This window comes from Pestalotiopsis fici (genome assembly GCF_000516985.1).
Source record: "Pestalotiopsis fici W106-1 unplaced genomic scaffold PFICI_Scf_3, whole genome shotgun sequence".
NCBI lineage: Eukaryota > Fungi > Ascomycota > Sordariomycetes > Amphisphaeriales > Sporocadaceae > Pestalotiopsis > Pestalotiopsis fici.
Genome location: NW_006917093.1, coordinates 3434945 through 3460523, shown reverse-complemented (window position 1 = coordinate 3460523; position 25579 = coordinate 3434945). Strand labels below are relative to the sequence as shown.

The window sequence follows — 25579 nt, the reverse complement described above, 5'->3', positions numbered from 1 at the left end:
GATAAATTTCCTTTCTTTCTTTGCCTTCTACATTCTTTCAACTTCATCATTAACATTCTTCACCGCAGTTCGAGGATTGCCGGAAGAGAGGCAGAAATAGAGAGCACCCCCCAAGACGAACACCCTGAACTCCCCCGCTGGTGGTAGCGCATAATCGTCATAATGTAAGTCTTTCCCAGACTTTCCCCTCGACAAACAACCTCAGACTTTGTATCAGGTCACAGGCTCACATGTCATCTTCTTTCCAAACAGGCGTATCACGCTCACAGTGTCCAACCCCGAACTCGAGGGGGAGGATCTCCGCCTCGTCACCCTCGAGGTGTTCCCCGAGATGACCATCGAGGCCCTGCGCAGCTCCATCGAGGCCGAGGGCATCCCCGAGCCGACGCAGCACATATACCACAACGGCCAGCTGATTACAGACAAATCAAAGACTCTTCAGGACCTGTCCATCACGGACGGCGACATGCTCGCACTACATATCCGCGACATGCGGGGTAGCGCAGGCCTCGCTGCCGCACACGCCCAGCAGCAACACCAACAGCGCGGGAGCGCGGCCGGTATGGCCCAGGACCCCGAGCTCATCCGCTTGCAAGTCCTCGGTGACGCGCGCCTGCGCGCAGAACTCCAGCGAACTTCCCCTCAACTGGCCGCTGCACTGGAAGACTCGCGCCGTTTCGCCCAGCTCTTTCGTGAACTTGCCGACCAGCAGGAAGAGGCCCGCCTGTCCAGAATGCGTGAGATCGAGCAGCTCAACAACGATGAGTTCAACCCTGAGGCTCAGGCACGCATTGAGGAGATCATTCGCCAGCAAGGCGTTACCGAGAACTTGCAGAATGCAATGGAATACAATCCAGAGTGTGAGTGGGTCAGTTTTGCTTATACGGTTGATGGACACTAACACAGAAATAGCCTTTGGACGTGTGCACATGCTCTATGTCGACGTCAAGGTCAACGGCGTAAAGGTCAAGGCCCTCGTCGATTCGGGTGCCCAAGCTACTATCATGTCTCCATCGTGCGCTGAAGCTTGCCACATCATGCACCTTGTGGATAAGCGGTTCGCTGGCGTAGCACGAGGAGTGGGAACGGCCGCCATCATTGGCAGAGTGCACTACACAATGCTCCAATTAGGAAGTATACATTTACCCGCTGCCTTCACCGTCATGGAGGGCAAGCAGGTCGATTTGCTGTTGGGGCTGGACATTCTCAAGGGTCATCAGGCAACAATCGATTTGGCCCGCAACAAGCTCATTATCCAGGGTGAGGAGGTTGACTTTCTTGGTGAGGCGGATGTTCCCAAAGAGACAGAGGAGGCCGTCAATGAAGAACCTACCGTGCAAGGTCCTGGCGGCACGACAATTGGTGCTCGTTCTGGCGCCGTCACAGCTGGTTCATCGGCACCACCCGCCCGTCCGGCTCCAGCGGCAGCCTCGAGCCATGCTCCGATACACACTCCCCAGTCTACAGCACCGCCCAGTGCTCGTCAACCGCCCCAGCAGGCTGCCACCACCTTCCCCGAATCCGATATCCAGACACTGATAGACCTGGGTGCTACCAGACAACGAGCCATTCAAGCTTTGCAGTTCACAGGCGGCAATGTTGAATTTGCTGCCAATGTCATCTTCCAGGAAATGTGACTTCTTGTCCAACCAGTGATGATATGAGTTGAAGCACGTGCTCGTGCTATAGAAGGCAACCAAGGGCCATACAGGCATTATTTTGCGCCGATTCGAGGGCATAGGCCAGTGCAACTTGTCCGGCACCAATCTGGCATTTGTCATAAACCACCCGCTAAATATAAGCGAGACACTACACGAACCATATACAACGGAAGGTCTGGCATTTTGGCGATTGAGAAGAAGTACATGGCTTGGAGATGTGCAATCACATCTGTGTGTAAAGAAGGATGCGAGCTCGGGATTCCAACGGAGCGCTTACAAGTAATTAAGATAGAGAGCAAAGGCTTCGGCCTCACAAAATACAATGCACTGTACATTATCTGTGTTTGATCATCTGAGCGTTTTTGTTTTTCAAAACATATAGTCCCGACTGCATACCGTATGTTCATCAGAACGTGACCTGAGACGCCCGACCACTCCATGGTAGTATGCTTTCTACCTTATCTTGTAAACGCAGGGTTTCAAAATGCTGCTCTCATCGACTGCGCCGGAATCTCCGGCATCAATGAATTTGACGGCACCCTTCTTTGCGCCGCCACGAGCCGGCTCCTTGTCAGCAACAATATTTTTGCCAACGAGAGCCGGCGCAGCCTTGACAAAGTTCATCTTGACAAACATCTTATTGCTCAGGTCGACAGCATCCCTACCGCCCTGGGCCTGCAGCAAGAATCCACGCTTCCTTAGGGCCTCGACAAAGGCCGAGACATCGGTCTCCTGCTTCCTGGCTTCGGCGCCGTCGACCTCGACGGCCAATGCCTCCTCGTTGGCTCCCTGGTCCTCGGCGTCACCCTTGCCTCCCTTCTTGCCTTGTTGCTGCTTCTTTCGGTTGCCGACGCTGTGAGTGACGGGTTTGCCCTTTTTGGCGGCGGGTGCGGCAAAGCGCGACTTGATCTCGGCGATCCAGAGCTCGCCCTTCCAGTGCAGGATGCGGTAGGCCTCCTCGATGAAGGCGGGCCAATTGGTGCCCATGAGGGCAAGACAAAAGATGACCACATTGACGCTACCGTCCTCGAGCGGCAGGTTGGCAATGTCGGCGCGGGTGACGAGGGGGCTCGGGCTCTGCAGGTCGTAGGACAGGACCCGCAGGTTGAGCTTTTTGCGGTCGGCCTGGAGCGTCTCGGCCAGTTTGGCGTCGCCGCAGCCCAGATCCGCAATGGTGCAGGTGCCGTTGGTCCTCAGCAGAGGAGCCACGGGTCCAGCTCTGCCACTTTTGCCGCCGTCCTTGGGTGCCTGTCGCTGCCGGCCCCGGGCCTTGATGTCGGCAATGTACCCGTCGACCGGGTTCTCGGGCCAGACGTTGACCTGGCGCCGGAAGCCCTCGTGGTACTCTTGAAACATTTCGGGGGACTCCTCGAACAGACCGAACGCCTCGGCTGACGGCCGCGTGTACAGCGTCTCATTGAGATGGCGGAATCGTGCCGATATCAACTTCTCCCGCATGGAGGCCTGGAGTGGTGTGAGCTTGGGCAATGGTGCAGGCGCCGTGACTGGTGCCGCCTTGTTGACGTCCTTTTTCGTCTCTGGGGATTCTGGCTGTTTGTCATCCTCGGCCTCTTCACCCTTGGATTTCTTTTGCTTCTTCTTCTTGTCCTTCTTGCTCTCCTTTCCAGATTCTTTCGAGGTAGGATCAGGTACGGCAACATCGTCCTTGACCGAACTCTTGCCGCCAGCCTTTGCTGCGGCACCCTGGATGACGGCTGCGTCACCTCCATTCTCGGCCTGCTTGGCTAGAGCCGCCTCCTTGTTGGCCCGTTTCTTCTCCTTTCTGGAAAGGGTTGGGGCGCCACCAGCTTCGTCCAGCTTGGCCTTCTTTCCCGACTTGCCCTCAATGACACTCTCCCATAGATCCGCAACGTTGGCCGGGTTGACGTTGGAGGGTCCAGACTGCCTCTTCCTCTTGTTGGGGCCCGCCTTGTCCGCCGGCTTGTCTGTATTTCCCTTGACGTCCTTGGCACCCTCCGTCTGCAGGCTGGCCGCCGAAACGGACCATCCTGGTACTGAGAACATGATTCCCTTTTTCTATGTTCTGATAATAGACAGAGATGGTATTGCTGAGATAGATAAGAAAACTCCCAGCGATTGAGAAGGGGTTATTTCTCACAGCACGACTATGTCGACTGTATGTTTTATAAGGAAAATGTGAGTGATGTTGCAATTCACCAGAAGATCTTGTGAGAATGAGATTCGACCACTGGCAGTTTTTCAATTTTTTAGTGGGGCTTTCGAGGAAACCGGTGCTGGGATGCAGCTCTGAGGCGGGTGCAAATGTGGGGTCGGTTCCAGGTACCCTTTCATGTTGCCCCTCCATCGCCATATATAATAATAATCTACCTATTCAAGTGTAAGTCGTCCTCTAAGTAAAGCCGCCCAACAATCCCATGAGGCAAACATATAGAGACAAGATTCGCATACGGTATTTTGCATGTTTCTTGAATTGACCGACAGATCACCTCCTGCATCTAACTGAAATTGAAGGGCATCTTGGACCGCCCAAGCAGACAGATAAAGAAGAAGAAGAAGAAGAAGAAGAAGAAAACGCCATGGGGGCTACGGGCAGCCGATTTGTAGCAGCTTCAACGCAGCTGGCCACTGGGTAAGACATTACTTATCAACTCCCACCCGACCAGATTCTGATGTACATTTGTATTGTGCAGAGCAGTCGGGGCCGAACGTCTAGTCAAGACACGATAAGAGTGGGCTAACAATGGTCGGGACCAGTAGCTGTGAACACAAGGTCTTGAGTATGACGAAACATGGTGAGGTATTAGTGTGTACCTATATTGGCCGCTTGGGGAGGGCGAGATTGTGGTGAAAATATCGCCGCTGCTGCTGCTGCTGCTTTCGCAATCGCAAGTTGCCTGATGCTACTGATTGAGAAATTGGACTATTGACTCTTTGTAGAGAGCTCATCAAGAGTAAAATAAATATAAGAGATTTACATTTCCCAGCTGTATGCATGTGTCTATAAGCACCCCAATCCACTCTCAGGTCCCACTTCAGATCTGTTGTGCTGCCGGAGATGTCCTACAACAATGTAATGTGCATGGGTGGCGGGTTGTATGAATGTCTCGTCGTCATTGTGCACCGTTCTGGAAATGGCAATTGCTAGAGTGAGATGTTTTTCAAGAGTATGGTGACTGGTTTATTACACGTCCATAACCTTTGGTGCATATTGATCCCTTGCCTACTTCGAGATTTATATTAAGAACCATGATAAGATCCCTCAGCTTACGGAAACTATCCACGGATATACTAGGCCCCGGATCCTTCGAGGCATCAAATCAGCAATTTCTCAGCTCGAATGCACAGGGGTGGAGAGTTTGCAGCTACTATTTTGATGCACGCATTTATTGTCCATCAGATGCTACCGTATATGTACAATGCCCATTTGCAGCGCTCAGTCTGGCTCAAGTACATCCATCACCTGCGTTATGGGTTCCGGGTCCTGCACGCTGGCGACACATTTGCCGGTGGCCAACAAGAGTTCGAGATTCAGTCGGACAGGTACCCCATCTGAAGCAACGAGCAATCCACTTTGTGCAACGAGATAATCAAGGAGGTTGAATTGACTTGGATGTCTGCTCAAAGATCATGCGACCGCTCTTTTACTTACCCCTTCCCTTACTGGAAGCAGGCATTTACGAGGAGTGCAAGCTAAAAGCACAAGAACAAACACTTGAGGTCATATACGCCATGCCATGCTACTGGATCACAGGAATCCAACAAGCGCCGGTAATTGTAGAGCCGGCGTACCTACTGTAGTGTAGAGGCTTCCGATGCATGCGTGCATGGTTCAAACTAGTAGCCCAGACCACGCACCAATACTGCCTAGGCAAGATAGCTTAACTCTATATAGTACGATAAGTCGTCAAAAGCAGTGTGTGGCCGACCTGTGAATTGGGGAGGGATTGATGGCTACTAGCTAGACCAAACGTGTTTCTTTTCATGTACCCGTCTAGTGTTCAGTACGAATGTGATGACTCTGGAATGCATGTGCCCGAAAAAGAGTGCAAGAGAAATAAAGGTAGTGTACAAGTTACCGAGAATGGGCAGTAGGTGGATAATGTATATATACATGACTCACTTTTTTACATACTATTGATTGACTTGCAAGCTGAAAACTGATGCCGAACCCCTGGGCCCGCTGACAAACCTTAACCCCCTGTGGCTTCTCCAACATGAGTATTCGCAGCTTGGTTGGAAGAGCATCATCAGGGACGGACGAATCCTCTGGAATGCCCTTCATCTATGCCTTGCTGATGCCGTAGCCAGATCCAAGTGGTTGGATGTATCCATGGCGGCCACTAAAGTAACAAGCCGTTTATGGTCCAAACTTCCTTCGGCGGCGATCCGGATTCCTCTTGCCGGATTCTTGCTGCCCGCCCGTTGTGATCGCAGTTCCCATCCATCAGTGCATTCATCGGCCTTTTTTAAACATTAAAGAAAAGAAAAACATTAGAAACAGCCCTAGCTGAGCCTAGACTGACCTCTCTGTCGCCAATTGCCACGAGGTTCAACGTTCTTGGTTCACACCAAAATCCTAACAGTATAGTCGTCGGTCTTGCCTACCTACCTACCTACCTACTACACCTTGAAGGCATCGACACAAGAGCATCGTCTCTTGTCCATCTCCCTCCCTCCCCACTTGAAGCACTCTCTGATCCCGGCGTTCCGGAATCCTAACATTCATACATACACACACTCACACATGCCTATATTATTTACCTAGGCACAATACCTGACAGGCAATAATTCTACGCGCATTGCCGACTTGGGTAAGCCCCACCGTGAACTGCCCAGCAGACTAATCCTTCATGGGTTCGTATCCCCGGCTCCATTGCCAGGGACATCCGGCCGTATCTTTCAGACCTCCATGCCCTCGGTCTGCATGAAATCTAAAGATACACACATTCCTACTACCTTGACTACCGCCTATCTGCCGTACATGACATCTTGAATACTACCACCCAGCAAAGCCGCCGTCTTGCTCAGGCCTACCCTTTCTTGTCTTGTCGGATAGCGGAAAGCTGGAGGGGAGTTCCGCACAGTCAAGTAACACCCATTTGTTTCAAAGGACACGGGGGACAACCCAATATACTAGCAAGTGGGTGCAGATATCTTGCTCTGCCTGTTCTTTTCGGTCTTCTACCCAACAGTCGTGTCTCTCCAGAGCTGTACAATAGTACGACCACGGAGATTATTTCACTGTCTCGCCTCGCTGCGCTTACCTGGGCGCGCAGCGCAACACCGCTGTCTGTCAGTCCACTGCTCTGAACCGTCCTCGGGGAGCGTCGTGGCTACACTGACCTCAGCAATTTGCCAACAGTAAGCGAGGTTGTTGAAGTTTTCCCCATCTCAACAGAGCCCACCCTCCTGGTGCGCTTGTACGTGGGCTTGGCAAGTCCCGAAACTGCAATAAGCCTTTGGCCAGGGCGGCTGAACGGGACGACATTGGTGAGGTCTGAATTCTTTGGCTAGGCGGCGGCGGCGGCAGCAGCAGCACGAAGCTGCCCTCGGTATATCTGAAGGATGGACTCCTCAGACTCCCCATCACCACCACAAGGCCCATCGTCCTCCAACAATCCACCGGAAGACAACCCACCAAATAACGACAAGGCCAATGACGACCCAGCGGCGACCAAAGCCAAAGCCAAGAAGAGAACAAAGACGGGCTGTTTGAGTACGTAGAAATACTTTTTCATGATCGTGCTGTCACTCCTTATACTCCGACTAGACGTCTAACCTTCTTTATGTATCAGCTTGTCGAAAGCGGCGAATCAAGTGTGATGAGGCGAGGCCTACCTGTGCCAATTGCATAAAATCAAAGAGGCACTGCGAGGGGTATAACCAGCGTGTGATATTCAAAGATCCTCTTGGCGCTTTTGGCTCGTTTGGACCTCTCGCCTACCCTCAGCCATCCCCCGAAGCTCTTATAAGAGAGCAGCAAGCAGCGCAACAAAAGTCTTCGTCTCAGTCTCTGCAGATTATTGCTCCGAAACCTCCATCTCCTGCATATTATCCAGGAATCATACCACAATTCAGTTCAGCATACCCAAGTCAGTTTCCTCCGGGCGCCCCGCTGCCCTTGAATCCGTTGAATCCGGCTGCGGGTCTCAACGGATCACAACTACCTACAGGCTCGGGATATCAGTTCTTCACTCCAAAAACAAGTGGTCCGTTTCACTCAGTCCAATGGAGACAAGAGCAGCAGCAGCAGCAACAACAACCACCTCCTGCGACGATACAGCCGCCATTCCCCAACTTGCCGCCTGCAGAACCACACTTCCTCTTGCAGCAATATCAGCCAACTAATGATGGTTTCATTATCCAAAATCCGCAACATGTCGCGCCCTCACAGACACAGGGTGCTCCACTGGAACCTGTCCACGACTTCCTCGCCCATGATGGACACATGTCACAGGAACCTGTAGAGGACGTTTGGGCGGACAAGGAGGCGGAAGAGTACGAATATGAGACCGACATGGAAGATTCCGATGACGAGGACATGATTGTCCAAACGCGTCAGATCCAACTCAACTCGATCGTGTCTCAGAGACTGAACGACCGCTACGACTCTTCCGGATTTCAACCAAGAACATTTGCAGTTCATGCGGAACACGTTCTGGCAACTTACGAGCCATCGCCAGCTAATTCTCCTCTGAACGATAAGCAGATCGCTGCCGTCTTCTGGCATTTCGTCAACGTGACTGGACCCGCCATATCAATGTACGAGAGATATCCCTTCGATGGGACTACATACCTTCAAGGTTCTCCAGTCAAGACACGGCAACACATATGGACATGTAAGTCTTGAGAAAATTAGCTTTCGACGAGAACATTTCGTGTTCTAACCTGTCCCCTAGATACACTGCCTGTCTTGTCTTTGACACACCCAGCGCTACTCCAGGCCATACTAGCCATTGGGAGTCTTCAGATTGCCAAGTTGAAGCTCGTGCCTCCTACTGCCTCACTCAAGCATTACCATCTATCACTACGACGTATCGCTCGTAACGTGGGCCTCGTTTCAAAAAAGACTCAATCGGCCAACCTAGCAGCCATCCTTATACTAGCATTCTACGAGGTATGGAGCTCAGATCACGGCAAGTGGTGCAAGCATCTTCTCGGTGGTCGTTGGATCATCAAGGATATCCCATTTCCGGACATGAGCAGAAAAGTCATGGACATCAAACGGCGACTCCGTAAGAAGAAAGTGCTAGCTATGGAGTCCAGACTACAGCAGACACGGCTTGGAGATGACGTGGGCCCATTCAGCACCTTTGGCGTTTTTGACCATGTCTTTGACCAACAACCGGACCCTTTGCAGGGCGAGGTGGATCCGCTCTATCACGACTGGGACCTCATCGATGTGCCGCTGCTCAACGCCATTACTGGGTCAAACCTGGACGCAGATACATTTGGTTTTGTGCCGGAAGAGCACAGCAGATACCCCAGAAGCCCTGGCAAGCTCACAGAGAGAGACCTTGATCATTACGAAACCCTGAGCGACCTGTACTGGTGGTACTGCAAGATGGATGTCTACCAGAGCGTCTTGGGAGGAACCAGATTATTGTCAGTACCTGCAGTCTCGTGCAAAAATCTTTTGAACCCGGTTACTGACAAGAAAATCAGCATGAACTACGATCTTTGGACTCAATGTCCACCGAGAGCCCCCATGGGCCGTTCTGATGCCATGTAAGGCATATATATGTATCTCCTTGTCTGATGGATCTCTTATTGACATGAAACTTATAGCTATGGAACTTACGATCACCTGATACTGGTGATGGGCCGTTTGACGGAATACCAGTCTCGTGACCTCAGTCGCAAACGACGCTTCTTCAAGGCTAGAGGCACATTTGGCCCGACGGGTGCGCCTCCTGGCACTTTTCCGGGCATGATGCCGGCCTCTGAAAAGGTTCAACATCCAATGGGCTTCAGTCCCCCGCGGGACGATCCAAACTCTCCCGGGTCCAACCCGGAGGAACAGGACCTCGACCAGCTTACTGCCAGTGCCCATCAGGACTGGGCGGGCATCCAGGGGGCATTCGAGGCATTCCGCAACCATCTTGGCCCCGAATTTGAACCGCTAGAACCGGACTTGCACCCAATGTCCATGTCGCCGTTTGGCCCGGCCCTTCGCTACCGCACGTATAGCATAGCGGGCATTTGGATGAACTATTACATGGGAATGATCATCCTGCACAGGTCCCATCCGCAGATGCCGCCGGTCGCCATGATGGCTGGGCCGATGAGCGCACAACAGACCATGGGCTATGCCTTGAAAATTGCCCAAATCGCTCATGGTCTGGAAGAGAACGTAGGTGCCTTGAGCGAGGTTAGTACACTCGTGAGTGCGGCATTCATCGAAAGTGCATTCTGCTTGTTTGTTGCTGGTATCCAGGTAAGTGTCTTTTTTTCTCCCATGTCCCGATAGTTTCCACCCTTGCTTCATATCGAATGCTTCTTGTCTCTCATTGATAAATCCCCGAGCTTTCCAAAAGTCTTGCATTGAAAGTTCATCCCTGCTGACGTACCACGACAGTATCAATCTACCGAGCAGCGTGTATGGCTGATCCGCTACCTCAACGATATCACCCGTCTCACCGGCTGGGAGTCTGGGCGCGAGATTTCCAATGGTCTGGAGAACGCATGGTGGCGAGCAGCCGCCAATGGTCGGGGCCCGCCATGGGCGCGCACATTTGATATAGAGGCACAAATGCCAGGCCTGACGAACCCTGGCGAGAAGAGACGCGCCCACTCCCCTCGCAGATTGGTCAAGCGGATACAGGAGATTGGTGACGAGAAGACGTGGGTTGTGGCCAAGGAGGACAAGGCAAATTATGCCATGGGACTCCTCGGCGTCCAGGAAGACCTCGAAAAACTCGATTTGGATAGTGCGGAGAAGGACGAGTAAACCATTGATAGGAAACAACTTGACAAGATATCTCAGTAGGGACTCGGGCCAGACAGTTTGGTGGTTGATATTTTTGGCAACGTGGCAGATGGGCGCAAGATTTCCCGTGATGTCTGAACTGGAGTTTGCTCTTAATTTTTCCGCCCCCTCCCCCTCGTCACTTGCGCATTTATTGTGCATACAAAAGCATGTATAGCTGCGCGTCCATTCAAAACAAGACGATCTGGACGAGCTGAGCGGGGTGTTATCATTTTGCAATTTAATATAACCAACATGAAATTAATTCACCTGTGTGTAGAACCAATATGCAAGTTGGCGCTGATTGAAAATTGAACAACAAAAGTCAACTCATGATTGATAACCACCATGAGAAGCCCGGTGTGACGTCTAGCCCACCTACTGTAACGGTTTCGCTCCTCCTCAAGCATCATGTTGGCGACTTCTTAGCCATGAAGGCTCGTGCTTACTGAACCAGCAAAAGTTGGCATCAAAAGGTCTTTACATTTTTATGTCGTGGCTCTATCGTCCGGTGTACCCGCCAGCTTGCCTGTACACCAAGGGCATGAAAATGATAATGCACCTCCTCCAGTAGATCAGTTTGCAGGAAGCCTCTCGACCACGGCGGCCATCTCCTCATCTGTGTATATTCTGAATCCCTTTTCCTTTGTCACGCTTGCCAGCTGGACGTTCTTCGAGTCTAGCTTCTCCTCCATGACTTGCTTCAACGTCTTGAGAACCAGCGTCTCGGCGTCTGTGATGGTGAGGGACTATGGTTATTTGATTAGTCATGCTGCTCCAGGACAAAAGGGCCACGGCGCAGTATAGTCGGCTGCTACTCACCTTGTGGTACTCGTTCTGCAACTCTGCTTGGGCACCCTCGCTTCCACTGCCAATGGCCTTTGCGTCGTACCGGTAAAAGGTACCGCTGGGCTCGGCGTGGTAGAGCTGGGGACCGTCCTCGTCGTAGCCGGCAATGAGCAGGGCGACACCAAAGGGCCGACTCATGATGCTCTCCTCGCCGTCGGCACTCTCGCCAAAGCGGAGGGCCAGGTCGCAAATGGCCTGGGTACAGCTCTCGACGCGCAGGGGCTCGTTGAAGTTGAAGGCGTGGGACTGGGACTCGACGCGGGCGTGCTCAACCATGCTGCGGGCGTCGGCCTGCAGGCCCGACATGGCGCAGCCAATGTGGCGGTCAATCTCGACAATCTTTTCGACCGACGACGTCTCCAGCAGCGTCGACGTCACGCGCTTCTCAACGCCCAGCACGACACCCTCGGACGTGGCGACGCCGATGGCTGTCGAGCCCAGCTTGATGGCCTCGAGACTGTATTCGACCTGGAAGAGACGGCCTTCGGGGGAGAAGGTGCTGCAAGGGTTCGGTCAGTTATATATCATCTCGGACGGCAGAGGCCAGGTGGTCCGGAAATCATGCGAACGTACTTGATACCCCGATCTGTTTGTCTTGTGTGGTTAGCCACCTATACACATAACATACTACTACTGTCTTGTAGCTTGCCAGTGAGGCGGGCGGGCAACGTACCATATTCCGATCTTGCCATAAACATCTTTGCGGTGTTGTGAAGAGTATGTAACTCTCGAGTAGTTGACTTTGTGTTATGAAGATTGAGAAAGAAGCTGAGAAACGTGAGCGTGTGTGTGTGTTTGGGTTGTGATTGTGTTTGTTCTCGTCCCCAAGAGTTGAATGACTGGAAGGCTGAAGGCTGGATGTTTTGGGGGAGCTACCTATGATGGTACGTACAACTACTACCACAAGCTCAAGGCTGCTGCAGCGTTGACGAAGCTCTTCGTTGCGGCGTTGTCAGGCACCTGGAGCACTGATTGGAGCATGGACCATTGATTGCCCGCCAAGCTTACGGGTTAGGTACCCAAGTAAGTAACAAGTACTACTACGTAATCCAGAGCTGGGACAGGTCTTGACTGCCTCAGGGCCGTCATGCGCTAACACCACCGAAGTTCTAGCGGGCTTGAGAATTGACATGGGCAGCTACGATACCTAAACTTTGATTGCTTTCAGCGCCATCTTGGGGGGGCCGACCCCCCTTCAGACCAAGACGCGACTCACCCACCCACTTCGACGCGCCTCACATGCAGGTGCATTTGCGACTGGTTTGCGGCCCAATTGCTGGCAAAGAAGAAAAAAAGAGCGACAAAACAAGAAAATAACAACTCGGCCAACTCTTATGCTTCCGGCGCGACGACAGCTCATCTCGCCCCGGCTAGACACATTTCCAATGTCGCCGCACCATCGCCATGTCGTCCAGGCTCTTTAACAACACAGAGAGACGCACCAATGGGACCGCCGATAATGCTACGGACGCTGCTGCCGGTTCCAAGCCCCGCATGACATCTGGGCACAGCTTCAACAACAAGGGGGAATTCCACGGCTCACGAAGCATCGACTCGCCTCAGTCCGGATACAGTAGTAATGCCACGAGTACGGCGCAAACGGCGCACAAGCGAAGTGCTTCAGGAACCTCGCGGTCGCGGAGCAGGGCTGCCACTACAACCGACGAGCGTAGAACTGAAAAGGTGACGGTGACGACCAGGGAGAAGCTGATAGCACGCACAAAGAGCCCCGAGCGGCGTGTTGCAAAGGATAGCGGGCCCCAAGACAAATGGAGGCCGAAAGAGTCTGTCCGGCCCCGGACGGCCGAGGGCAAGCAGAAAGAGGCCTCGTTTGAGTCTCCCTCAAAACCATGGGATCCCGTTGCTTCGTTGGCGCCACACACATCGGCGCCCCTAGCAAACCGTATATTGAATCCACCCTTGGCTTCGGATATGCCCGCCGCCTTGCAACCGCAACCTCTTCACGAAATGTCCTTGGAGGCTCAGGAGGCCGCCATCATCGAGGATCTGCTGTTTGTCTTCATGGGCTACGAAGGGCAGTACATACGTTTCTCCTATGCCTACAAGCCGAACGAGGAACGAGACCAGCTCACTGGACCGTCTTACAAGATATTGCCCGGCCTGGATCCAAGTCTGGAAGATCTGACCCAGGGCATGTTGAAAATGGCCTCACAGTACTCGGCTTTGGAGTATTTCGTGGACGTTCAAAGCCGAGAGGAGTTTGGTGCAGTCAATCATGCTCTCTGTGCAGCGATACGGAAGCTCCTGCAAGAATACCTTGTCATGGTTGCGCAGCTCGAAACACAATTTCTCACCAATGACACTTTTACATTGCATGTACTCAATATCCACACACTACCAACGAGTCAAATCATGTCACAACTCTACTCGTTGGCCCATGAATTCTTGAAGCGCAATGCCTTGTTGGACGAAGAGAGCGAAGAAGAGTCTGATCCAGATGATATAGGACAGATCCTGGAGAATCTTCGAAAGGGTGGCGACATTGTCCCAGGAATGACCGGAAAGAAGGTGTGCAAAGGAGGCGTCGTGATTGGCTTGGTTACGAAACGATTGGAGACCATGTCTGGTGATCCGGCAGCCAGATCGTTGCTCACTTCCTTGCTGCGCGATGCCACCCGGCCATACATGGCTATGTTGAACGAGTGGCTCCATCGAGGTGGTATCAACGATCCACACTCCGAGTTTCTCATCAAGGAGCAAAAGAGCATCAAACGCGAAATTCTAGACAAGGATTACACCGATGACTACTGGGAGCGTAGGTATACACTCCGGGAGCATGACATTCCCCCACAACTCCTGGACGTCAAGGACAAGGTACTTCTTGCCGGCAAGTATCTCAATGTGGTGCGCGAGTGTGGTGGAGTGGACGTTAGTAAAGTCGCTCAAGACCTTCCGCTCACCTTTGACGACCCCCGATTCCTGGATAATGTCAACAACGCCTATGCCTATGCAAACGAATCACTCATGAAGCTTCTGCTTACAACGCACTCCCTCCCAGACCGTTTACGGTCTCTAAAGCACTATTTCTTCCTCGACCCATCAGATTACTTTACCTACTTCCTAGAACTAGGAGCATCCGAGTTGCGAAAACCCGTAAAGTCGGTCAATACGGTCAAACTACAGTCCCTCCTCGACATTGTCCTGCGCCAACCGGGTACCATTGTGTCGATGGACGCATTCAAAGAAGATGTATACATAGAAATGAATGAGGTCAGCCTAATCAAAATGTTGCAGAGGGTCGTTAACATCACCGGAATGGAACAAGGCGAGGCCCTTCAGCCCTTGAGTAACCAGCCTGTTGAGAACGACAAGAACGCCAACGGCTTCACTGCTCTTCAACTCAATTATACTGTACCGTTCCCGATATCTCTGGTCATTAGCCGGCAGACGATATGGCGATACCAGGCACTTTTCAGATACCTTCTTTCACTGCGTCATCTGGAGTCTCAACTCTCTGTCACATGGCAGAGCCATAATAGCGGCATTGCTTGGTGTCACAAGTCCTCATCGAGAAATCTGGAGATATGGAAACGTCGTGTCTGGACCCTGCGAGCACGCATGATTGTCTTTGTACAACAATTGCTCTATTTTTGCACACTCGAGGTGATTGAGCCCAACTGGCAATCCCTCATGTCGAGACTGAAAGCCAAGGATGGCAGTCTCGATGGCTCTGGCCAGCCTGATCGCACGGTGGACGAGTTGATGCAGGACCACATTGACTTTCTGAATACTTGCCTCAAGGGATGCATGCTTACTAATGGCAAGCTCATCAGAGTATGAACCGCCATGTGCCATGGCTTTTTTTTTTTTTTCCAGATATATGCTGACTGTTGTCACAGATTCACTCCAAACTTATGCAAACCTGTACCGTCTTCGCCACGTACACCAACTGGCTTGCCCGGGAACTTGAAAAGGCAGACCCAGATCTATCAGGCACTACTAGACCGCCGAATATGAGCGAAGAGCAGTGGAAGCGATTCCAACAAGTCAAATCGCAGAAGTCATCCAGTCATAATGACAGCATAGCCAATAGTACGCTACACGACGAGGACGCCAGGATCAACAATCTCTTTGAGATCATCAAGAAATGGGAAGTCAACTTTAGTAGACACCTGCAGATATTACTTGACGCGTTGAACCATTATGCCGCCACGGAAACCGTGGTTCTCCTGAGCTTGTGCGCCAGATTGGCGACGGCAAACCAGGGCACTGAGTATTATGGGTTGAGGCACGAGGAGGACCTTGTGGCCTGAGCCAGATCGCTGGGCGCGGATCAAATCAAAGCCAGGTCATCAACATGGTGACTGAGACGAGACATTGGCTAGACATTGTTGAAAAGGCGTTCAGGCCGGAAAGGGCGGGAATGGCTCCCCGGGCTGCGAAGATACCATGATTTCAAGTCTAGCTCTGCTAGAAATACAATATTTCCAATCAGATTCAAAAAAAGAATGCCAATGGTTGACTCCATGAAGCCCCAAGGCATCTGCATATTATCGTTCGGCCTTATCACTTTATAAAGAACTATGTAGTGTTTGTACTGTCTCTTTGAGCATACCAGTGAAAACTTCCATAATTTCGTAACTTGGCCATTGCAAGACTTCTCAAAAATTTCAGGTTGTGGGCACTTGGGTGGCACGAATTCAGGCTTGAGGTTCAAGGCCAGAGGAGTTTATCATTGCCATATTTGAAATTGATTGATTGAATGTATTGAATTCTCCTGAAATCAGTTATCCGTAGGCGCTGTCCCTCACTTGCAAGGCAACGCATGCTTTTGAGACTTTGGCACATCGTTGCTGCATGCAATAGTTGGAATTTTCCTGAGTCCAACGCATCAAGAGTCAAGCTTGGTCCTCACAATATCGAGGTTACACTGATACGTCTTGCTTCTCTGACCGGCTTCACCATAACTGACCATATCTGTTCACTCACTACGTTTACAAGGCCCTAGCTGGACGTGGTCATCAGAAGTGGACTGACGTCGTATTCTAGCCAGCCAGTGACAGGAAATGTACCAACCCTATCCCGCTGTATTGACGCGCCACTCGCAACAGACACAGATCATCCAACCGAACATGGGTAAGTGATAAGAAATCAAGCATGTTTGAAACCCAATGCCAGTAGCCTCTGACCCGGACCGGGGGATCTTCGAGCAGGAGCATGTCTCCCTCCAAAAGAAGCCCCTCCCGATATCTGCCACTTCCTTGCGACTCTCGAGCCGCAAGTACTGGCCACGGGATTCCCTAGCCTTGGACATAGGTCGGCCCGGCCATTTTGACAAATCAGGGTAGGCGTAGCAAAAACAACGTAGTCCTCGATCGCATGGCGAAATGTACCGGGCTTGTTTGCCACGTTGTCGGGCACCACATGGTCCAAGCGAGTACGAATCCCATGGCGATCTCCTTTTTGCGGAGAAGTCTTCCTTCTCCAGTCGATTTACTGATGCGGGAACTCGGGCTATTTTCGGAAACCGTCTTGGTCAAGGAGCCTCATCGTCTTTTTCCCTCAGAGCAGGAAATCAAATCTGAGGAAAGAATACGCGTAAATCGATCATCTCGAGTCGACCGGTGATAGCCATTTGTTTGTGCAAGTTCGGTAACAAAGGGGTATCCGTGGCTAACCAAAAAGAAAAGACTTTGCTTAGTGAAGCGGAAACCCGCAGACCTTGCTGGGCACGCCTTCACCGAAAGACTGATCCTTCTGGGCAAGGTAACGATGGATTCGACTTGGGGTCACAAGCATTAAGCATCATTAACCCAAGAGATACTAGTCGGACGGACCGTTACAAGAGACCGGGAAAGTGCAGGATCTGTGAATCCCACGAGAGAAGTCTCCCTTTTGGTTTATGTTTCTGCTTTCTGTGGACCCGTTGTCTGAATCTCGCGTAGTGTTGAGCCTGCCATCGATAAGACAGCAGTGGCATTTATGACAACGTTGCGTCGGGTTTGCTTTGAATCGTGCGCAACGGACACTTGCATGGCCATTTGCTGATCAGCCATAGAGAGAAGTTTTGAGGGGTCAAGGTATTACCTGATCCTCATCCTGGATGAAAAGTACCCTGGCAGTTCCAAAAGTCAAGATGTAAACTTTGACGACATGATGACAAGATCAACTGTTGTACTTGTGCATAAGGCTGAGAAGTTGACAGCATTGCTTAGTTGCCATAATCATCATGTCCAAGCTGCTGAGCACCACCGCAACGGTTGGGACCATGAGGTTCGACTTGTGCGAGGCCACGATTGCTTTCGATTGAAGGTGGTGGGAGACCGGGCTTCGAGAGAGTACGGTTCGTGATCTTCTTAAATCACCATAGCCCTCTATAGTCCGCCAGGCTGAGGCGATACCAGCTCTCACATTCGCGGCGACAGACCTGTCAATTCCATGCTCAAAAATAACGTCTACCGGTCGTTCTGCAAGAGCCCTTCAGCGACCCCCCTTTTGGCCAGTACGGTTATGGAGCATAAATGACTCAAAAAATCCGATATGTCATATTTCTTTTGCGTGTTGGCTCGAGGGTTGCTGATGTGATGATGGAGTGACATGCTCCATGGCTAGCGGCATGAGCAAGGACAAAAGTCGCTCGCGCCAAAGCGGACGGCAGCGTGGGGGGAAGAGGGTTTGAGCCACTGCCCATCTCGCCTCTCGCTCTTCGCTCTTTCTTTGGCAGCAGCAGAGGTGTTTGCTTCTTGACATGATGTTTAGAATTGCCCTCGGTGTGCTGGACGACATGCGAGGAGACTTGCTTCTCGTCGCCCGACGATCAGGACTAATTCCTCACCGCTTCCGCCATTGGGCTTCATGCATATCCGCCAAGGCCAGGTCTTTTCTTTAGCTGTGTGGAAATCGTTAGGTCGAATCAGATGAGATAGATTGCTAGACCAATGGCAACCAACAAGGAATGAGGCGAGCAGCATCGGGGCATTTGTGAAGTTGACAGAACTCGACCTACGAGATAAGGCCATCCAATGGTTTGCCGGGATATGCGGTCGGTATCTTGTGTCATTCGCTTGTTGTAGCCAATCTGTCTTGCCGTCAAGACGGTTTTCTGCTTTTACGCTGATGACCAGATGCCTGAGTGGGAACAGACATGAAAATAAATGGGAAATAGACGAGATGAAAGCGGACGGAACTGTGCAGCTCCAGGCAGACAGAGAAGAGAATGGCGTAGGGGAAAGATGCGAAAAAACAAAAATTCATCTTCTAGCGCTGTTATCAGTGCTATCAAGCTTGTGCGACAACACTCTTGACCCCGGATTCCTGGGGTAGCATTCATTGATTGTCTTCGAGAACATGCCGCCCGAGCTTCACACACCACGGTTGATGGAGAATAGTCCTTGCTTTAAAAGATGTGCTGTGTCGTCCTCTTCTTTCATCTTCACCGGTCGATGCGCCGCAAATTAAACGGAAACACATGGCGAATGTAGTAGCTGTTCAAAGGGAAATGCGGTATCTTTGGCGGATTTCTTTTCTTTCCTTCTGTTCTCTGGCGGTGTTTATGCAAGGTTGCTTGACCGTGCCGACGATCGAGCGCACAAACGAGTCTGGGGTCATAGAGTCGAGGGCTGACATGCCTACATGGTCCGACTGCCCCAACTGACCAACCACAGAGGGAGTTAGTTGTCAATACACCAAAAATGAGCGGCGCGGTTAGTACTCACGATCTTGGTCGACTATTTCCCCCATCTCCGGCAGGTTTTTCTTGTCTCACCCAAACCAATACTTACATTGGTCAACCAGATATTGGCGTGCCCCTGGGCAATATCCTCGCTCGTACAGTCCAGTGTAATGCTGGCCATCATGGCGACTCTTTGGGGGCAAACAGATCGACAAGCACGTGGTAACACGGCTCTGTACAGCACAGAAGACCGCAAGGGAGTTTTTGGGCCGACATTCTTTTGGGGGTTTGGAGGTTTGGGGTGGGCATTCTCCTCCTCGATCGTCTCCGAGCTGGCGACGTCGTACCGCCCCTGGCTGCCGACCATCGTGACAATAGACGCTGCTGGCTCGCTCGGCTTGCAGAAAGCTAAGGCCCTTGCTCCAAGAGGCCAATCCGACGATGCCGTATATTCTGCCGTCCTCTCTCGGATCGCTGTACACGTTGCAATACCTCATGGTCGGGTCGAAGGCGCATGTTGGATAACACCGGTGACGATAATAAGCAATCCGTGTGTCGTGGGTGTTCCCATCCCAAAGTACAAAAGGATGCATTGCGACGATATTTGTTTCTCTGATGGCAGCACGCTCCCAGATTTTTTCACCCCGCGCCTTGCAAAAATAAAAATTCAAAGCATAGTCGTTGGTCTTTTCGCTTTTATTGAAAACTCTGGTACCCTTTTTATTCCTCTAGATCGATATCCATCCACTTGTTCACCATGCCGCATAGTGTTCACAGCAACTCTAACACGACACACGGGTCATCATCTAAGCCTGCCCATGTCAGCCTGCAAGATGGAGTGCACAGCGGCGGTCTGCAGGTTACCTCGCCACCTGCCTCGACAAACTCCGTGACTGCGGCGCAATCGTCACCGCAAAGGTCGCCAATGCTGGACAATTGGATGAATAGCAGATCAACGGATGTCTCCATAAGTGAGCGACTGGCACAGGCTGCCATGAGGTAAGGAGACGCAACGTAGTTTTTCTTTCCAGAATCATGAGACTGACGCTGCGCAGGAACTAAGTACGTCTGCTAGTGGTCACGGAGAGTCTCGCGGCAGAGTTGTCTTGTATTTTCCACTGTAATTAGTTTGGCTGCCGACTGCTATCAGTGGCAGTCTGCAGGGAGGTGTTAGGCACATTGACTTTTATGCGTCTTGGGCTTTCTCAATATATTGATTTTCCATCATGCTCTCCTTGACGCTGTGCAATTCAATGCTGCCATCAAGGTCCACTTCTAACGGTGCGGCTTGCGTGCATTGCATAGGTTTGACATGTATGCGAGTCTTTGCAGACAGGACATGGGCTTCAAGATGCCGGTGCTCCTCCAGTCTGGACGGCTTCAGTAGCTTGAAATCCGTCGAGTGTGATTGTGACGGCTCCGGCTTGCACGAGCTGCGTTGCGTGTTAGTAAAACGCCATGGGGCAGATTGGATGTGGTTACGTACCGAGCGCGACAGGTCGTCAATGAGATCGTTCACGTCCTCAATTCCAACGCAAAGTCTGATAATGTCCTCGGGCATTTGTCTCTCGGCTCTTGTCTTGGGATCAATGCTTGCATGGCTCATTCTGCAGGGCATGCTGATCAGACTGTTGACACAGCCGAAGCTGACACTGATTCCAAAGATCTTGGCGGCCTCGACAATCCTTTCCGAGAGTTTGATATCACCAGTCTCAAAGGAGAGGACAGCGCCAGCTCCGCGTGCCAGAGACCAATGGAGATCATACTGTGGGTGAGACTTGAGGCCAGGATACCGCACCTTGAAGCCGTGCGACTCGAGGAACTCTGCAATTGCCTGTGCATTGGCTTGCTGCTTCTCCATACGGATTGCGAGCGTCTTGACTCCCCTCATCAAAAGGAATGAGTCATTGGGAGAGAGACCACAGCCAGTCGAGTTGATAGTAAAGTACATTTTGTCGCCCAGGGCCGGGTCATTGCAAGCAATAATACCAGCCATGATATCGTGATGACCAGACAGATACTTGGTGCCCGACTCGTAAACAATGTCTGCTCCAAGCTCCAGGGGGTTGCAAAGCATGGGCGAGAGCATGGTGTTGTCCACAATCACAAGAGCCTTGGGGTTGGCTTCGTGTACGGCCTTTGCAATGGAAGTAATATCGACAATCTTGATCAGAGGGTTGGTCGGTGTCTCGAGAAGGACCATGGCTGTCTTGTCGGAAATCACATCCTCGACCTTCTTGACGGTGGTCGTATCGACGTGGTGAACAACAATGCCTTGGTTGGTGGCAAGGTACGTCAGCAGACGGTTGGTGCCTCCATACAAGTCATCTCCAGTGATGACTTCGTCTCCTGGTCGCAACAGTCGGGTAATGACATCAAGAGCGCCCATTCCCGAGCCGACTGCCAGAGCCCGTGTAGCATTCATGATCTTGGCCATATGTCGCTCGAGGTGTGTGCGCGTGGGGTTGCCAGATCGTGTGTAGTCATACTCCTCGCCACCGCCAGCAGATGTCTGCTTGAAAGTGGCGGACTGGTAGATGGGGATGCTCGAGGCGCCATACTGGTCTTTGGTCTCGGTATAGACCAACTCTGTGGCAAGGGCGTATCGTCGGCGGCCGGCGGAAGGGCTCGAAGGAGCGGGCGACGGAGGCAGGTTGTGGCCGTCTAGATCGACCTTGGCAACTGCCTTGTTGACAGGCTTTGTGCCGTCGTTGCTGGAGGACGAGGAGCCGCCGTTGTTGTTTGATGGTGTGTCGGACATGTTTGCTAGTCGTTACTGCGACTCGTGGTAATGTGCGTGGTGAATACAATAAGCTTCCGAATGTGATGGGACTTGCTTGTCAGCCACTGCGGCCAGCACAGTTTCGTGGGGTTCGGTGACAGACGGCCGGTTGCCGAGTTCGGACTACTACTATTACAGGCTGATGATAGTAATGAGACCGGTTAAAAAGGTGGCCGTCAATTGGAGGTTGTAGAGTGATACAAGCAGCGCCCGGTTATAGCCCGTACAGGAGAATTGGCTTTTTCGTATTTTTGAAATATGTGATTGGGAGGGAGGATTGGGACGAGGGAGAAAATGTTTCAATAGAAATCATAAATTCTAAGGCAATCATGCGAGCTTTTGGATCTAGCAAGCAGCGATAGGTACGGTCCCTGGCAGCTTCCCACCTTCTCCGATATCCGCTGTGCCGTGCAAACCTGGGGTAGCCGGTGCCTGTTAAGCCGTTACTTGCGCGCCGCAGCCATTCTCGCCCGCAAGACCAAGTACCCACATAAAACCGTCAGAAGGGCGATATTGGGACTAGAAAAATGACGTGATCGCTCTAGGTGGAAATTCACGTCACATCATTCGTAGATAGAATGGGGTAAGCAAAGTGTGAAGGTCAAAGGCCGGTTTTCTGATCCCGTTTACCGTTTTGCTGTTACGGACACCACTGCTAGGTACGTGGGTTAGTTGGTACGGATAGGTTAGGACTCCGTGTGTGCGATGAGTCGATCAACCAACCCCCAGCAGCCTGGGCAGCTTTTTCTTATCTTTTTCTTCTCCGCCATCCTGTCGAACAAAATCTATGAGTACATTATCGACCGTCCGATCGGAGCATCAGAATGACTGATGACTCTCTTCAAAGGTTTGGGTAGAGAGAAAGGGGGAAAACACCACAGCACGGGGAAAGAAGAAGAAAAAAAAACAATTTTTGTTGAGATGAAAGAATTTTCCCTACCCAATCTCACAAGATACGACACATCGCTCGCATCATACCAGTTTGATATTTAGTGGTTGATTTTCGTAATACTATACCGACTTGCATACAAGCACTATATGACCACGCAGACTATATTACTCCAGGCCTACGGGTGGGACGCTTGCTCACCCCAACATGCACATCATTGCCAACTGCCAGCTCAAATCGACAACGCCTCTCAACCTTCTACCACGCGAGAAATATATTGAGTCGCGCGGGAAACTGACGCCACGATGATGGCTAACGAACTGTACCCACCGTCAATGATCCATCATGTTGAAGAAGAAAACAAACTTCACGACCCGCTCCTGCCGCTCAGTGCCCTCCCATTGGGCCATCTTGGGGGAGGCTGAAAGACCACCCGCATGTCTCAAGCCTCGTGTTAATGGTCTGAAAGCTTAATCTACTCCTTGGACCAATAGATACCCAAAAGTACTCTCAAAGGAAAGAATGCCCTTGAATGCCTCTTCCCTGCCCAGCCTGCCAGATCCAATCATTCTTTACTCGCTCCATGCCCATCGTCCTCGGACGGCCCGGACTGAGCTGCTAGATGCGAGAAAGCAATGAGATATACTTTGGTGATCCTCGTGGGTGCTGCACACGTGGTTGTGCGACCAGATAAAGTAAAATTTCGCTCGCGGGATCTGTGCGACTCGTCCACCACAACCATCGGCTGCCTCATACCTAGATCAGATCCCGTACGAGTTATGTAGGTAGATACATGAGGGGGGAAAACCACGCATCACAATGAGGAGTCAAATCTACCACCAAAAGCCGCATCTAGGCCGCACCTCTGTGTCAAGTAATGGGAAACGGGATCCAATCACCAAGTGTGTGGGAATTCGCCCACAACTCCCGGACCCTTGCTTTGAACTCTATCGACATCGTGCCGTGGTGGTACCTTATTGTCATGTCTCAGGCTCCCAGCAACAAGAGTCGCACGCCCCCCTAAGTGCCGACCCAGCCAGTGCCACTGAGATTTTGCAAAGATGCCGTGTTTCTGGCTTGACAGAGTCCACGACAGCTAGACCGGCTGGTTGGTATTTTCCCATGCTTCTCCAATGGGCATTCTACACCATGATATGATATCAACCTGGTGGTTTGCCATGATATGACTTTTGCCAGCAACATCTGCATGTAAGCTTTGACAAAATACCACCCCACTACCTTTGTATCTGCCACCAGTGGTGGGAATAGCTCTAGAATGGTAGAGGTTGATTTATCCGGCTGACAGATACCGCCCTGATAGGTAGGACAAAGGCAGGACAAGAACGAGTGTCATGATCACTACATGCGATATTGCTTTTTTAAAACCCTTGACACTATACCTGCCCCTGAGCCCTGAGAGGGAAGCGCGCTTGAATTATTTATTGGCCCCAACATCCCGTTGAACTCATCTACCTCTCTCCTCTCTTTGGGCACTGAACTCTTCACGTTCTGAAAGGAAGACACAAGTTGCAAAGTAAGGTTTCCTTTATTGGTAAAGATGGCATCAGCAGAAGCGCCACCGCCGCCTTCCGAGGCACCTGTTCTACCCGACTACATGACGGATCAGAATGCTGTCCTTGGAGATTCCCAAGCAGCATGGCGCTTCGGCAAGCCTCCGGATTATACCAACACCCGGAAAGTATTTACCGAGAGTAAGTTGAAGCCTACCTAATGTTATCAAAGACACTGTTACAAAGATGATCTATGATATATGTTGTGCTAATGTCGTATTTTACAGCGAAACAACAGTCTCATGCACCCGGGTCTCTTGAGGATCTCGTCCAGAATCTAGTCAAGAACTGGGAGATCGAAGCCTCCTTCAAGACTGCCGTCTCTGACTGGAGGACCGTGGATCCCGAGACGTACACGTTTGCCATCAACGGCGGGCCTGCGCAGTCGGCCGAGTCCATGGTCAAAATTGGGACGTACAACGCTGTCATCGCGCCCAACGAGTACTACAGTCCCCGTCACTCGGACTTTGCTTCGAGCCACAAGACGTTCAAACGAATGATGCCCACGTTTGCCTGGGAGGTCCTCGAGGTCTACAGCGGACCACCCGTTGTGGCGTTCCGATGGAGACACTGGGGAGTCATGAAGGAGGACTATGTCGGCTGGAACCAGTAAGCCTTCAAGATGTCGTGTTACAGCCAAAGTAATGACCGGCCACGTTTGCTGATGTGATTCGTTGACAGCGACGGAGAAAAGGTCACAGCCAAAGCTCATGGCGGACCTATTGATATCCAGGGCGTCACCGTGGCGCACTTGAGCCCCAAGTTCCAAATCACCAAGCTCGAGACTTGGTTCGACCCGGTCGAGATGTTTCGGCAGGTTGCACCGGAAGGTGTCGTGAAAAAGGAGATGGCGGCCGCTGCCGCTGCTGCCGGCTGTCCAGTCATGGCTCACCAGGCTGAGGCGAATGCCATCTTGGCAGCTGCTGGTACTACTGATGATGAGGCTCTAGATGCTGCTAGAGAGGCAGATAAAGCCATTGTCGATGGACAAGAAAGGCTAGGGGCCGAGACGACTGCATCTGAGGCCAACCCTGTTCATGGCGAAATTCCAAAGGCCAATGCTGAATAACAAGCCAATGAAACTTTTGTAATTGGAAATCTGGTGAGTAAATGATGTATACTCGCTTACAAGAAACGATATATGCCGGATAATGATACGATTATATATGTTTTTGGTTTCCTTTTCTTCGCTGGTCTACGCATAGGTGTTCTCTCAAATCCCGTCAAAGTGATTGCAAATTCAA

At 51.6% G+C, this 25579-nt stretch overlaps 7 protein-coding genes across 7 annotated transcripts; 4 read left to right on the top strand and 3 right to left on the bottom strand.

The window, feature by feature from the left end:
• Nucleotides 1–331: 331 nt before the first annotated feature.
• On the top strand, nt 332–1637 carry PFICI_05186 (DNA damage-inducible protein 1; the record flags this gene model as incomplete). Its single annotated transcript, XM_007833767.1, has 2 exons — nt 332–860; nt 913–1637. 2 exons carry the CDS (start codon nt 332–334, stop codon nt 1635–1637), a joined length of 1254 nt encoding a protein of 417 aa, XP_007831958.1.
• A 477-nt stretch (nt 1638–2114) lies between these two features.
• PFICI_05185 (uncharacterized protein) lies at nt 2115–3686 on the bottom strand (the record flags this gene model as incomplete). Its single annotated transcript, XM_007833766.1, has 1 exon — nt 2115–3686. One exon carries the CDS (start codon nt 3684–3686, stop codon nt 2115–2117), a length of 1572 nt encoding a protein of 523 aa, XP_007831957.1.
• A 3522-nt stretch (nt 3687–7208) lies between these two features.
• On the top strand, nt 7209–10593 carry PFICI_05184 (uncharacterized protein; the record flags this gene model as incomplete). The annotated part of the gene is made up of 7 exons (XM_007833765.1): nt 7209–7359; nt 7439–8061; nt 8113–8482; nt 8543–9248; nt 9309–9371; nt 9432–10080; nt 10222–10593. The coding sequence occupies 7 exons, from the start codon at nt 7209–7211 to the stop codon at nt 10591–10593; spliced, it is 2934 nt and encodes a 977-aa protein (XP_007831956.1).
• A 593-nt stretch (nt 10594–11186) lies between these two features.
• On the bottom strand, nt 11187–12158 carry PFICI_05183 (proteasome subunit alpha type-5; the record flags this gene model as incomplete). The annotated part of the gene is made up of 4 exons (XM_007833764.1): nt 11187–11360; nt 11434–11959; nt 12034–12046; nt 12134–12158. The coding sequence occupies 4 exons, from the start codon at nt 12156–12158 to the stop codon at nt 11187–11189; spliced, it is 738 nt and encodes a 245-aa protein (XP_007831955.1).
• A 706-nt stretch (nt 12159–12864) lies between these two features.
• PFICI_05182 (uncharacterized protein) lies at nt 12865–15734 on the top strand (the record flags this gene model as incomplete). The annotated part of the gene is made up of 2 exons (XM_007833763.1): nt 12865–15255; nt 15321–15734. The coding sequence occupies 2 exons, from the start codon at nt 12865–12867 to the stop codon at nt 15732–15734; spliced, it is 2805 nt and encodes a 934-aa protein (XP_007831954.1).
• Nucleotides 15735–20439: 4705 nt separating this feature from the next.
• On the bottom strand, nt 20440–21854 carry PFICI_05181 (uncharacterized protein; the record flags this gene model as incomplete). The annotated part of the gene is made up of 2 exons (XM_007833762.1): nt 20440–20526; nt 20580–21854. 2 exons carry the CDS (start codon nt 21852–21854, stop codon nt 20440–20442), a joined length of 1362 nt encoding a protein of 453 aa, XP_007831953.1.
• A 2468-nt stretch (nt 21855–24322) lies between these two features.
• Nucleotides 24323–25404, top strand: PFICI_05180 (uncharacterized protein; the record flags this gene model as incomplete). Its single annotated transcript, XM_007833761.1, has 3 exons — nt 24323–24476; nt 24563–24944; nt 25017–25404. The coding sequence occupies 3 exons, from the start codon at nt 24323–24325 to the stop codon at nt 25402–25404; spliced, it is 924 nt and encodes a 307-aa protein (XP_007831952.1).
• Nucleotides 25405–25579: the final 175 nt, after the last annotated feature.